This window comes from Grampus griseus (assembly GCF_964374135.1).
Source record: "Grampus griseus genome assembly, chromosome: 4".
Classification (NCBI taxonomy): Eukaryota; Metazoa; Chordata; class Mammalia; order Artiodactyla; family Delphinidae; genus Grampus; species Grampus griseus.
In genome coordinates this window covers 63,563,737-63,579,088 of record NC_138997.1, presented here as the reverse complement: position 1 = coordinate 63,579,088, position 15,352 = coordinate 63,563,737, and the positions used below count along the sequence as shown (strand labels likewise).

The following is a 15,352-nucleotide window of genomic DNA, read 5'->3' as shown; positions in this document are numbered from 1 at the left end:
TTTCCTTCCTAGATTTATTAAAATCTGAAATTATTTATTTGCTGTTTTATTTTCTGCCTCCTCCACTGGACCCAAGCTCAGTGTTAGGAGCAGAGACCTGAAAGAACTGAGAATCAGTCTTGCAGATCATCTGGGGAAAGGCTCTTCCAGGCAGATGAAACAAGAACAAGAACCTGAAGCAGGGGTGATTCTGTGATTCTGATAAACTGCAAGAACAGTGTAGCTGGAGTGGAAAGAAAAATTATTTTATTACTTATTTTCTCCACTCTTTTTATAGAACTTTTATAGAAAAGTTGAAAGAGTATTACAATAAACACTCATATACCCCTTTTTCTGAATTCATATTTAAATTTTGACACATTTGACTGTCACTCTTATGTGTATGTACATGCATCTATATTTTGCTGTATTATTTGACTCTTTGGAAGTAAATTGCTGATTTTATAATATTTAATTCCTAAATCTTCCAGCAAATAGGTTCCAAGAACATGCTCTACCATTAAAACACAGAAGAAATTTAACTTTGACTAAGTATTATCATCTACTGTATAATTCATACACAGATTTTCTAATTATCCTGATAATGTCCTTTACAGCCATTGTATTTCCACTTAGGGCCTGATCAAAGATCACAGTACCTTTAGTTGTGACATTTCTTTGCTCTTCTTTAGAAGTATCCCTGCCTGTTTTTGTCTTTCATGAAAATGACACTTTGCAGAGTCCAGAGTCCAGGCCATTCTGTAGAATGTTTCACAATCTCAGTCTTTCTGATTGTTTTCTCATAATTAGATCCAGGTTAAACATTTTTGGCAAAAATACCCTGTAGGAGATGCAGTATCCTTCCCATTGTATCAGGAAGCCCCTTATTGGAGTTACTAAGTTTGATCATTTGTTAAAGTTACATTGTACAGGAACATTGAAGTTTTTGTAATTAAGAGGAACATGTGGAAACATATCTGGAAAGTTTGTTTTATTAATCTCAGTTTCTTTCATTTTAATCTGTTAAGTCTACCCTTTACTTGTTCCTCAAATAGTTAAATACTGTCTTTGTGACAGGCAAAGTTTATGATCTAATTAGTAATACAGATAAGTAATCAGCATAATCTGTATCTTACAAGAAATGTCTTATTGTTGTGGTAGAGAGTGCTATAGAAACACATGGGGAAAAGCCTTAACTTGACCTTGAGGGGTCAGAGAAGATGCTCTAGATGAAATGACATAACTTTAAGCAAAATGAGAGCAACAGGCTTGAAGTAACATGAAGTAAGGCTGCATTTTTGTGGTTTTGAAGTGTATATTTTCAGTAAAATTTATATTCAAGAGAGTATTAATTACACTCTTCTTCTGATTGTTTTTATTTCTGAGTTGCAGTAGAATTTTTAAGCAGAAAGAGACCTGCAATCTTCTCATATGCACACTAGATCCTTACCCTTACAATTTTCAGGTTCTTTATCATCTTCAGTAAATAAGCATGCCTAAAAATAGCAGCTGGAGATGCATCTGCAATTCTAGTGAGAAATATAAGTAATAAAGTTTATGGAGATTGCAAAAAGTAGAGATCTGGTGAGGACTTAACTCTCAGAAAGGCCCAGCATGTTCAATGATAGAGGAATTAACATCATTTCTTTAGTGTCTACATACATTATCTCATTTGATCCACAGAACCAGAATAGGAATTGTCATCATAATTTATTTTCCCATTTTATAATTTGCAGGGAAGTTGGAATAAGAACAGTTAGGAGGCTTAGGGTCCTGATTCCAGTTCTTTAGGTAATTGCCTGTATCTTTAGCAAATCATTTGGACTCACTGTTCCCATTATTAATCAGTTAACGGAGAGTAATAAAATTATTTCTAACGTTATCTCAGGATTATTTTGGGGAATTGAATAACAAAATCTATTAAAATCATGTTGAGAATTATAAAGTTTTCTGAAAATATAATTTTTTTTTGCTTGGGCCTCTCACTGCTGTGGCCTCTCCCATTGCGGAGCACAGGCTCCGGACACGCAGGCTCAGCGGCCATGGTTCACGGGCCCAGCCGCTCCGCAGCATGTGGGATCTTCGCGGACCGGGGCACGAACCCGCGTCCCCTGCATCGGCAGGCGGACTCTCAACCACTGCGCCACCAGGGAAGCCCGAAAATATAATTTTTTAATTCACTATATGCTTAACTGTCCTCAAAACCTTTGAGCTCTTGATCCTGGGAGTAGTTAACTATCAAGACCCAAATAGTTAATTGAGTTTCTAATAACTGATAATCATCTACCTGTACCTGAAAGAAAGACATTTAGCCCAGTACTTTGCATCACTGTTCACAGTGACAGCTTCTTTTTATCACAATGAAATTGTCAAATTTGTTTAGTATATTGGCTCTACTCACCCAATTTACCCATGCTTGAGAGAGTATAATCAACCAGCCAAGCAAAAGAAGCAAGCATGAAAACTTTCTCCATCCTAATATTCTAAAACTATCCTTAATTGCTTATACTGTTCTTGGTAAGAATTAGTTGATATGTTTACTAACTGTAGTCTATTTGCTCTGGGTTGTAAAATTTTACCCTTCTTTTTTAACATTCAAACTCTTCTGTGATTGTTTTTCTTTTTCCCTGCCTATTTCATTCTACTGTGTCTAGTAAATAAAGTAATAAAGCTAGAGAACTATTGAACTCTAGAGGAATTAGGCTAGATTTTCCAGAAGAGTTTTATAGCTTTCTAAGATAGGCAGTAAGGTCAACTTGTGTGTAAGATTTTAAAAGCATGTGAACAAAAATATGGCTGAACTAAATCATTTTTCCTACCTTGTTATAGACCATTCAGGGGACTGCCAGTTTCCTTTGTGTATCCTCACAGCATAAGCATTATGGTTTAAAGATCTTCTATGGTTGGTTACTTGCTGATTTAAAAAGCCAATCATGGAACTTTTAAGTTGTTAATTCTGTAAAATTTAATGTTAGCTCAAGCTATTGACTCGAGGCCTGTGGGATATTTGTCCCCAGGGTTATTATTTGGAAGACCCCTACTCTGTTTAAAATGCAATAAACTTATTCATGAGAATGGAAAAAAGAAAGCCTAATAACCATCATCTCCTTTTTCTTTTTCCTGAATTTGGTATAGCTAAGAAAACCAAATGAATATGAATAATGAAGTAAAAATGAGATATATGTGTGTGTGTACGTGTGTATATATTTATATTTCCATTCTGTTTTATTCAGTACCTGACACACTGTAGGCATCCAATGTTAGGATGAAACTACCAAATTTTATTAGATGTTTTTGGCTTGGTGTAGTTTCTATTTATTTCGTTTTTATAATGTAGTTATGCAAAATTACTTTCTCTGTTAAGCCTAATTCTATTTGTCTCTATTTTAAAACTTTTCTTTCTCATTGTGGTAAATTTATCTTTCCTTACATGCCAAAGGAAATGGCTCTATGAGAAGAATGATATTTAAATACTAATAGTAGGGACTTCCCTGGTGGCGCAGTGGTTGAGAGTCAGCCTGCCGATGCAGGGGACGCAGGTTCGTGCCCCGGTCCAGGAAGATCCCACATGCCGCGGAGCGGCTGGGCCCGTGAGCCATGGCCGCTGAGCCTGCGCATCCAGGGCCTGTGCTCCACAACGGGAGAGGCCACAACAGTGAGAGGCCCGCATCGAAAAAAAAAAAAGAAAAAATTACAAGTAAATAAAAATAGTAAACATATCTGAGTAATTCAAGTCTGGCATTTCTATGGTTTCCCTTCATTTATACTTCAGCCCCTCTATCCCATTCCATTTCACCTAACCCTTTAAGAAGTACTTTCAAAAATTGTGTGTGTGTGTGTGTGTGTATGTGTTTTAATGAAAACTATCTTAAACGAAGTTACCCATTTTGTCTGAGAATCAGGAAATTTGCTGAATGATCCCCAGCAAACTTTGTTTTAACAAAACCACTGGATTTAATCATTGTATTTAAAGGATAATCAAGAAATTTTCACCCGTGAAACCTACCTCTGTTTAGTTCTAAGGGGCTTAGTACAATTGAGTCTTCAAAAGAAATATAGGAGAGGATCTGTGGTCCTCCCCACTGTTAGCAGTATTGTTAAGAGCATGGAGTATTTGGCCATCAGTTAGGGTGATCAACCTTTTAGAGAGCCAACCAGGAAACAGCACTACCAGATCAAAAAATATACTTAACATGCAATAAGTAATTATGCACCTATGTGTTATTACTACATAAAAGTGACAATTAGAAGTATTTAATGCTAATTAATAGTAGTGCTAATAGTGTGAATACCTATAACAATATTTTTAAAATGCTTCTTTCCATCCTCTGATACAGCAAAAGTCTCTATTGAATATTTAAAATTTCAGGCTATATTATCACACATTTTATAAATGTGAGAAGTTAGTACAACAAAGTAATTAAACAGATATGACCTATATTTAATAAAAATAACTATGATATTTTTTTTCTATGTGTATTTTTCATTTTTTTTAAATAAAGTTAAAACTGAATATAGTCAAAAGTAAAATTCACTTTGACCTGAAGTTCTGATTTTATCAAGCCCATATTACATTGATTCCTGGTGTCAATCCAATAGATGACATCAAAATAAATATCTTCTCAACAAAAGTGTTCAGCACGGAGTACTTAGGATTTTAATTAATAGCTTTACTTTGTAGCTTTTTAGACTTGTGGCAATTAGTTCCCAGATCTCCAGAAATGCCCATCCACTTTGTATGTACAGGCTTGTTTTGGTAAACCAGCTGTTTGTCAATTTGTTCTTTTGCATCTATGAATTCATCATATGAGCTGTCCATGTCCAAAATGTTCATGATTTATAAACATTTCCAAGCACATTGGATGTCAGCATAAGCTTAAACACTATCAAGGATAATGGTTTTAGAGCACTGAAATAGTTGTACTTTATGAAGTAAAGACTGGATCCCAAGCAAGTTAAAGTTTTAATAAAGAAATGATAAAGTCCTGTTAACATGACTGTCCTTTTCTGATGACATTTTATTTTGGAAACAGTCTTAAATCCCCAAAATAAATCATGTTTTTCACTGTAGTGATTTTTTTGTTCTAACCTATGCAGAAGTCCATGCAACTCGGGTAGAATAAGTTCATCTTTTTCCAGGTTCCCTATAGCCTCTTCAGAGCTCATCAAACAGTTTTAGAGAAACATATAAATGTGTCTTATTGTAATATTTTTCTCCATTCTCATCTGTCATATATTTCAAAGTTAGAGAAAGACATTTTTCTTGTCCCACACTTTGGAAATATGATTTTACAGGTCAGTATTTTAACATCTTGTCTATGGCCAGCCCCTGTAATAGCCATCTTGAAGGCACATGTCTCAGGAGACTATCTCCTTCCATTTCTAGAAAGTTAAAAGGCTCATTAAGTACTTCTACACATTTTGAAGAAACTGAAAAGTGACCAAATAATTTCATTATGAAACCTCATTATCGCAGGTAAGCACATCACCTTCCTTTCTAGCAGCCTTGTCTACAAGGTGTACAGCACATTTAGTGGGTAAGAACTGTTCATTTTCTTTTGTAAGAAGTTTATAGGCTGAATGGCATTTTCCAAAATTTACATTTGCACTGTCCATCAAATATGCAGATAGATGAGCAAAGTCTAGTTTATATATGGGCAAGGTTATCAACAGTCTTTTGTTTCGTGTCTTCTGAAGTTTAATCAAAACCTTTATGGAAATCAAGAAGACAATTTGAAATTCCATTTTTCAAATCAAAATGCATAAGAGCTGGGGGAAACATTATTTTGTTGCTATGATCCAACACTTCACTTTATATACTTTAGAAAGCATGATCTGACAGAATCAGCTCTACACTGTGAGGAAGCAAAACATTGGTTATCAAAATTTCTCCTTTTGTTTACCCACAGGACATTTCAGTTGCAACCTCTGAATCAAGAAAAGTAACTTTACTCAGGTGCAAAGACAAATAAAGGGAAGAAAGCAATAATACATGTTTATTCTTTTGGAATACTCAGGCTTACTCCACTACCATTAATTTCAACTGAACATTGGTACCTTTTGAGAAGAGGTTTAAAAAAAACATAAAACAAAAAACCCCACTTTTTATCCTACAAAAACTTGCCTGTCTTATCCTAGATTTGTGAGATTCAGCTTCCATACGCACATTCACAGTTTTCTCGTGCCTGGCCCCAAATTCATTTCCACATTTTGTGTAGTATGCTTTGTTTTGGTTCTCTCTCTAATCTAACTTCATGTATCCTTCCATGTATCTTTAAAATAACACAGTTGTTTAGCATTCCTTTTCAGTATTGTCATGTTATTAGATTATATTTTTCTCAGTTTCATCAATGAACTCTTAGAAAACAGTCACAATAGTAACAATGTTAAAAATTAATTTAGCAGAATCTTGGTACAAAGCGCAACAGTTAATCCAAAATCAAAGAGAAATTTAGCATCACAAGGCCCTGAATTTGCATACTTAGGTTTCATCACTCAGAATAATACAACAATGTCTGATTCTCTACTAGGAACTGCAAATCATGGTTTCCAGCATCAGTAGTCAGGGAAAAGGACAGCAAGAGTCACTAAGGAAGGTGGATATTCAATGCCACAGACATTTGATACTAAAAATAATGTTGCTTCCAGCCTCTATTTTCTAGACTATCATATGGATTTTGTACTTTGCTTTCAAACTTCTGAACCCATCTCTGATCTCTGGAATAGTTTCATGTCTGAGAGAAGATTTTCCCAGGATAGAAAAATTTAATGCTAAAACTAAGACATTCCTGAGCGAACCTGGATACTTGGTCACATTACCATTAATACTATATCTACTGCATTACTAGTTGAATGATCTGGGGTAAATTACTTCTCTGTGCTTCAGTTTTTTCATCTGTAAATTGGAAATAATAATAGTATCACATCACAGTGTTTTATAGGACTAAGTGACAACCCTAATAAAATAGATAAGCACTCCTAAAAGAAACTGATATCTTGAAAGTTATGTGTTAGCTATCATCATCACCATTATCATCATCACTGTATTTAACTCAGAAATGTTAAAGATGAAATTTTCTATCTTCCCAGCTTCATTTTCTACCCTCACCCCAGATACTCCTAAAATCTTTTTCTTATTTACTGCTTGATTACTTCATTTACTTTAAAAATTTCTAATTGGTCAGTAATTGTTTTTTGTTTATCAACTTTACTTTTTAAAAACCTATATCTGTATTTAATTCTCAACTACTGTAAGATACTTAATTTCCACATTTTCTACTATTTCCTTTTCTGTTTCCTCTATTAAGGTAGTTGTGAATCTGGTTCACCAAATATGGTGAGGTTAAAAATTTTTTTTTTCAATTCAAAGCAAGAAAACTTCAAATAACTTAGAGTATACAACGCTGTGCTTCTGAAACCAAAGAGATATTCTGAATAAGTTCTCTTGAATTCAAAGGATAGCTGGATATGAATAGTTTTGTGTGCTTTTACTTGCCAGTGGTTCTCTCTCAGCAATTACAGCTTGAAAATATATGACTGATTTTTTTTTTCAACTTGATACAAATTTGGAAATTATTGCTGAGTTATTTTGACTAACTTACTATAAAAATCATAAGAAATGCAATCATATCATTCTTCTTACTGTGTTACTCAACTTTGACCTTCATCCTATTACTGCAAAAAAAAATTCTAATTTCCTCAGACCATTGAGCCCTTTATTTTCCCAAGCATTCGTGTGGTGACCTATGTGTTTGATGATCTGTTAGAGCAATGCAAGGAACTTATTTCACAGAGTTCTTGCCATATTTATCAGAAAATAGGCCTTTCATAACCCTACTAGCTTCAGTGAAATTCCTGAGTCAAAGCAACGCCTTATGCTGATGTGATACATTGGTAGCAAAGTGAGTGCTCCTACATTTGCAAAGAGGAAAAAATAAAACTCATTTAGCTATATTACAAGTATTTCAGAACAAGATATGTTTGAGGCAATTTAAAAATCATATTATTATGCCTTAACAACTCCGACTCAACGTTAAAATAATACATTTTAATGCAGAAAGTAAAACAGGTTCTTGAAAATTACTGCCCACAATTAATAATTATTATAGGGTGATTGTTCAAGCAATGTCTGGAAAATGCAACTTTCTAAAATTATAAAAAAACATCCAGAGGGTTCAGAATTAATTCATATAGTTTGTGTATCTGGAAATATACAATATATCTGGAAATACTTAGGCAGTAAAAATGGAAAACATTTCAAAATCTATTTCTCCATCTTGTTTGCTGACAAGATGCTTTTTGGACAATAAAGTTAGAAATATCAAGATTTACATGAAGATTTTAGTGTACACAGGTTGAGTTATTCTTAAATCATGAAGCGGAAGTCACATTTCCCTATTCCATGAATTTGGGCTTAGTTTCATTAAATGTACCTATTGGTATATTTGAGGGTTTTATACTGACAGAGTGAGTTTCACAAAACATCATTGTTTAAGCCACCTTTTTTTCCTTCATTGTGGTACTCACCCCTTTTGTGGTATTTGAATTACTCAGTAACCCCACAGTGATAAGACAAAGCAGATTCATTGAGGTGAAAATAAAAGGAAAAATCAGAAACTTTCTGTAGCTTTTACAAAATATCTGGCATTTCATATGTGAATGTAAGCTTCACAGAAAGCCTGAAAAATGAGTATTGTTTTCATAAAAATTTCTTTCTAGAGTGGATAGAGTCAATGAATTTCCTCAAAGTATATTCTGATGAATCATTCCGTCGTTCTGCTTGTAGATTTTCTCTCACAGCTCCCCATCTTCTTTAAGAAATTAATTTCCTTGAAGTTTTTGATTCTTTATTTTTCTAATTTTTATTGGTGTATAACTGATTTACAATATCATGTTAGTTTCAGGTATACGATAAAGTGAATCTGCTTTATCTCTATATGTATGAAGTGTCTGATACTTTAAAGGGTAAGTAGTTGTTAAAATTGTCCAATTGCAAAATTGGAGTGACAAGGTTAAATCCACATCTTCAGACTCTAATCATACTTACTCTGCAGTCCTCTTACTTCCACACATTTTAAGATATTATGGTGTAATGAGCTTCTCATTCTCCAGCTTTAATTTTATCTTTTACTCAAGATTTTAGAGCAAGTAGTTTATGAACCAAAGAACCCCAAAGGTTGCAATGGGCAGCATGATACAACTTTTAGTTTATAATCTAAATTCATTGCAGAAGGGGGGGTAATTAAAGAGAGATTCATTTATTCAGTTCACACATTAATTGTGCATCCACTCTATGGGAGGCAGCTTTCTAGGACCTGGGGATACATTGGTGATTAAACAACTTATTCTCTTGCAGTGTACTTTCTAGTAAAGGCCACAGATGATGAACAAGAAATTTTTTTTTTTCTAATTGGAGTACAGTTGATTTACAATGTTGTGTTAGTTTCAGGGGTACATTAAAGTGAATCAGTTATACGTATACATATATCCTCTCTTTTTTAGATTCTTTTCCCATATAGGCCATTACACAGTATTGAGTAGAGTTCCTTGTGCTATACAATAGATTCTAGGCTATGTACTTTATTAATATTTCTTGTTTATGTAGAAAACATAAATAAGATATATTAATAAAATATATAGTCTAGGTAAATGTTAAGAGGAAAAAAAATTCAGGAAAAGCAATAGAGAGTCAGAGTGGGTAAATGATGTTTGCAATTTTAGATGAGGTGATTCAGAAAACCTCTGTGAGAAGGTGACATTTGAATGAAGAACTGAAGGAAGTTAGCAAGTAAGTCACACAGCTGTTTATTGGAAGAGAATTCCAGACCAAGGGAACATCAAGTACAAAGTCTCTGAGGCTGGAATGTGCTGGATGTATTCAAAGGCTAGAGGAGGCCAACTGGGGTAGAGTGAACTGAATGAAGGGGAGAATAGGAAATGTTTCACAAGAGTGCAGATCTTATAGGACATTGTAGACCTTTGTAAAGACTTTGGTTTTTACTTTTATTGAGGTAGGAGACATTGGATGCCTCCATCAATGAATCTTATTATCTGGCTTGTACTTAAAGAGAATCTCTCCATGTTGTTGAACAGAGAGGAAAGGTGGATGGATGAGGGTCAAAGTAGGGAGACCATTTAGGAGGCTGTTTAAAAAAAAATCAGGTGGGGCTTCCGTGGTGGCGCAGTGGTTGAGAGTCCGCCTGCCGATGCAGGGGACACGGGTTCGTGCCCCGGTCCGGGAGGATCCCACATGCCGCGGAGCGGCTGGGCCCGTGAGCCATGGCCGCTGAGCCTGCGTGTCCGGAGCCTGTGCTCCGCAACGGGAGAGGCCACAGCAGTGAGAGGCCCGCATACCGCAAAAAAAAAAAAAAAAAAATCAGGTAGCTCTAACCAATTTAGTGCAATTGAGGTGAGGAGCAGCTGTCAGATAGAAGACAGGAGCTACAAGATTTCTTGATGGATTAAGAGTAATGTGTGAAAAAGAGGAATCAATATGACTCTTAAGTTCTTGGCCAGAACACTTCAAAGAATGAAGTTGCTGTTTACTGAAATGAGGAAAACAGAAGGAAGGGTAGATTTGGGAGTGGCGGGTGGGACCGGAGGGAGAAACAGGATAAGAAGGGGCTCAGTTTTGAACATGTAATATTTGATATTGATACTTCTTAAAATCCAGTGGGGATTAAATGGATACTAAAACTATACTGATGTAAGAGGGTTCAGCTCTTAGACATTTGGTTTAAGTGGAATAGTGTTATTATAACCATTCAAAAACAAATATTTATTCATCTTTTTTTTTTTGCGAGGGGCGTGAGTACGCGGGCCTCTGACTGTTGTGGCCTCTCCCGTTGTGGAGCACAGGCTTCGGACGCGCAGGCTCAGCGGCCATGGCTCACGGGCCCAGCCGCTCCGCGGCATGTGGGATCTTCCCGGACGGGGGCATGAACCCCTGTCCCCTGCATCGGCAGGCGGACTCTCAACCACTGCGCCACCAGGGAAGCCCTATTCATCATTTTTTATGTGTCAAGCCCAATACTAAGTGCTAGGATATAATAATAAGATATAAGACTAATAAGATCTCAAGTCACATAATGGTATATAGTTCATGTCAGGGGTGATTGAGTTATAGAGTACTCAAAACGTGGAACCTTGGAAATAGGAATACTTGCTCCATTATCACATTGTTAAAACTCTACCTAGGAGGGCTTCCCTGGTGGCGCAGTGGTTGAGAGTCCGCCTGCTGATGCAGGGGATGCAGGTTCGTGCCCCGGTCCGGGAGAATCCCACATGTCGAGGAGCGGCTGGGCCAGTGAGCCATGGCCGCTGAGCCCGCACGTCTGGAGCCTGTGCTCTGCAATGGGAAAGGCCACAACAGTGAGAGACCCGCGTACCGCAAAAAAAAAAAAACTATACCTAGGAGTTTTATTCAATTGACCATCCTCTTGAAGGGGGGTTGGTTTTTATCATGGTTTGGCCTCCTGAAAGTTCTGTTATGACAGACTACTATAAAGAAGGCTAAACTCATAGGTCTTGTTCACATTTAATGTTCATTGTTCTTTTTCTTTCATCTTACTGATAAAATTCAAGTGGTGAGTTACATTTGATCACAGTATAATACATATAAGGTAGTTCGTGTTTATGTTTTCTGAACTAGACAGTAATACCCGAAAGATGATTGCTAATTAATTGCTAGACTTTTTTGTTCTTTCTTTGAACGTTATGTACTTTTTGTACTGTTATTTTGACATTTGGTATTCTTCTCTTAATAACTCTGCATGGGGTTTTTGAAAGACCTACAAAGGCACTGAGTAAAGTCAATACATTTCTAATAATGCAACTACCCAGGAAAAGCTGGAGTTATTTGGTTTCTTTTTTTTCTTTCTTTTTTAGTGTTTTAGGTCTTTAGGATATATTTGAGAATGTATTATACCTGCCATTATGGAAGACTGCTGTGCTGAACGCTGGTGCTTGATACTCAATTACAGCATCTTTCCTTTGAGTCAAAGAAGAGAGCAAATAGCTCTCTGTTCAGGGAACCGGGTAGCACTAACCACTCTCCACTTTCCGATAGTAAAAGTAATTTAAGCTATCAGAGACCCAACAGTACTTTAGCAGTGTCCCCTGGAGAACAAAGCAGTTAAAGCAAAATTTCATGTGGTTTTCTTTCATGATTTGAGCTCCTTCTGAGAAATACATCTAGAGTTATGCAGGAATAGTTTGAAACTGTTTCATTGGCAGTGTCCTAGCAGAGTTCTTTATCAGATAACAACTGTGAAGTTGTATCTAGCAATATGCGAAGTGCTGTGATTCAGGTTACAGCATGGTGGTTCACTTGTAAGGAGAATTTCCACATTCAGAATAATCTTTGTATGAAGTTTATATAAAACATAAAGGTACAAAGTTTGAATAAAAATAGAAAACCTGGATATTTATGAATTTTTTAAGGTGAGCTAACAATGTGGGAGACAACTAAATGTAGTAACTTCCATCCTAAAACAAAAATCAATGTGTATGATCTATACAGTTGAAAAAGATGTCAATTAGAAACACATATCTTTGTTTTCAACTAAAAAATTTCCCATGCACATGTTATGCTTTCACTACTTATGCATATATCCATAAAAATCAATGTCATTGATTTGTGTCATTTAAATTTTTACATAAATGATATCATACTGTATAGATACTTTTGCCACTTGCATTTTTTTAAACGTAATATTAGATTTTTGAGAAGTATCTATGTTTGTGACTATAAATCTAGAACACTGATTTTCTACTCCTTTTTTGAATATCATTCCATAAATATCAACCATTATTTATGTATTCCCCTACTGTTGGAAGTTAGGTCTTTAAGAATTTTCAAGAAACCTAGGAAGAAAAGAGGAATTGACAGTCATAGACAGTTTCTCGATTCTGCTCCAACATGTTGGCATACCGATGTGTTGGGCTACCATACATTCTAAGCTTCACAAAAGTGGTTTCGACGGAGGCAAACTATCATACAGTGGAAATGGAGTTTTGAATCTTAGAACAAAGACAGAAATGAGATAGTGGACAAACCAAGGAACGTGGCAGGTATGGAACTCACAGGACTGTAACAGAGACACATAATGTAGTTTCAATGCAGAAGTTTTCATGAACGTATTTCTTTTTCATGGCTCTACTATCTCTTTTGGGCTGCTATCGGGTATAGTAATTCTGAATACTTATTTTCCATCTGTGTATAACAGGTTCTATTCATGCAAAACCTTTCAGTGATCAAACTTCTTGATCTCCTTAAGCCATTCAATATGAATATAAATCCAGTGACTATCCTCATTCTTTTAGATTTTCCACTAAATAAATGGTACACATATGTGGCTGTCCGTCAGAATTAACTGGGGATCTTTATAAAATTACAACTTTTATGAACTCAACCTTCGAAATTCTGATAAAGGATTTATAGGACAGAGGAATTGTATTTTTTTAATAAAAATTCTTCAGAGATTCAAATAAATTTCAGTTGTGATACCACTTTCCTAAGTGTATAACTTAATTTTTATATAGAGTATTCCCTAGCAAGAGTTGTAAAAATATTAACCTAAAAATGTGATGTGGGGTAGAAAAACGAAAAGCTTTACCTTGAAATCTTTGGCCAGAATTAAGTTGATATGCTTCAACTGAAAATGTACATAGTTGAAAATGTGCAACTGAAAATGTACATAGCTAAGAAAGGTGCAAACACTATTGACAAACTGATTTACACCTCACAGAAAAGATAACATGCTTTACCTGTGGATTAGAAAACCCAAATAATTAAGTTATCTTATTCATTGCATGTGTGGAGGATATTTAGTACATTATTAAAATCATGCTTCATAGAACCAGGCCCTTATAAACTTTGTAATTGGTTATGCATAATTGCAACTTATGCCTTTTCTATTGTGTTTCCAGCACAGTGATGCGGTCCATGACCTTCTTCTGGATGTGATCACATGGGTTGGAATTTTGCTGTCCCTTGTTTGTCTCCTGATTTGCATCTTCACATTTTGCTTTTTCCGTGGGCTCCAGAGTGACCGTAACACCATCCATAAGAACCTCTGCATAAGCCTTTTTGTAGCAGAACTGCTCTTCTTGATTGGGATCAACCGAACAGATCAACCAGTAAGCAATTTATTTTGGTATTAGAAAAGAATTTCTCCACTTCCAGCTTTCCAATACACAAAATATTCTTGTTTGAAAGTATCCTCTCTTCCAGTTGTCTAAGATAGTTACTAATTTTGAGATCTTATTCGGTATTCCCTTTTTCATATCCATTGCCATAAAGATGCAGTGAATATATGGATGTAATGTACATTTCTTCAGAAATTCTGTTCAAAAACTTGCCTTTCTAAACAACTGTGTTTCTTCATTAGTATTTTTCTTTAATTTTTTTAATCACAAAGCTGAATATTGAGAAAACTTAAATCATTTGGGGAATGGAGGAGTATCTTTTCTAACATGTAATTGTTATTCTTTGAAATTTATAATATATATATTTTTAAAAAAAACACTGGAAATTATATTGAAAACTGCATGTCTAACATTAGTTGGGTTTTTTTTTAACATCTTTATTGGAGTATAATTACTTTACAATGGTGTGTTAGTTTCTGCTTTATAACAAAGTAAATCAGCTATGCATATACATATATCCCCATACCTCCTCCCTCTTACGTCTCCCTCCCTCCCACCCTCCCTATCCCACCCCTCTAGGTGGTCACAAAGCACTGAGCTGATCTCCTTGTGATATGCAGCTGCTTCCCACTAGCTATCTATTTTACATTTGGTAGTATATATAAGTCCATGCCACTTTCTCACTTTGTCCCAGATTATCCTTCCCCCTCCCTGTGTCCTCAAGTCCATTCTCTATGTCTGCATCTTTATTCCTGTCCTACCCCTAAGTTATTCAGAAGCTTTTTTTTTTTTTTTAGATTCCATATACATGTGTTAACATATGGTATTTGTTTTTCCTTCTGACTTACTTCACTCTGTATGACAGACTCTAGGTCCATCCACCTCATTACAGATAACTCAATTTCATTTCTTTTTATGGCTGAGTAATATTCCTTTGTATATATGTGCCACATCTTCTTTATCCATTCATCTGTCAAGGGACACTTAGATTGTTTCCATGTCCTGTCTATTGTAAATAGAGCTGGAATGAGCATGACACTTTTTGAATTATGGTTTTCTCAGGGTATATGCCAGTAGTGGGATTGCTGGGTCACATGGTAGTTATATTTTTAGTTTTTTTAAGGAACTTCCATACTGTTCTCCATAGTGGCTGTATCAATTTATATTCCCACCATTAGTGCAAGAGGGTTCCCTTTCCTCCACACCCTCTCCAACATTTATTATT

The 15,352-nt window shown here is 35.5% G+C and overlaps 1 protein-coding gene across 33 annotated transcripts in view; it reads left to right on the top strand.

Moving 5' to 3' along the window:
- Positions 1-15,352, top strand: part of ADGRL3 (adhesion G protein-coupled receptor L3) — a gene marked incomplete at both ends in the record, with an annotated part of 572,210 nt that overhangs the window by 455,325 nt on the left and 101,533 nt on the right. For 32 of the 33 annotated variants that reach the window (XM_082653308.1, XM_082653318.1, XM_082653313.1 and 29 more), the window contains one exon: positions 13,909-14,118. In XM_082653308.1, coding sequence (XP_082509434.1) covers positions 13,909-14,118 — 210 coding nt within the window. The remainder of the gene's footprint in view (positions 1-13,908; positions 14,119-15,352) is intronic. The other variant, XM_082653323.1, reaches the window with a different exon arrangement.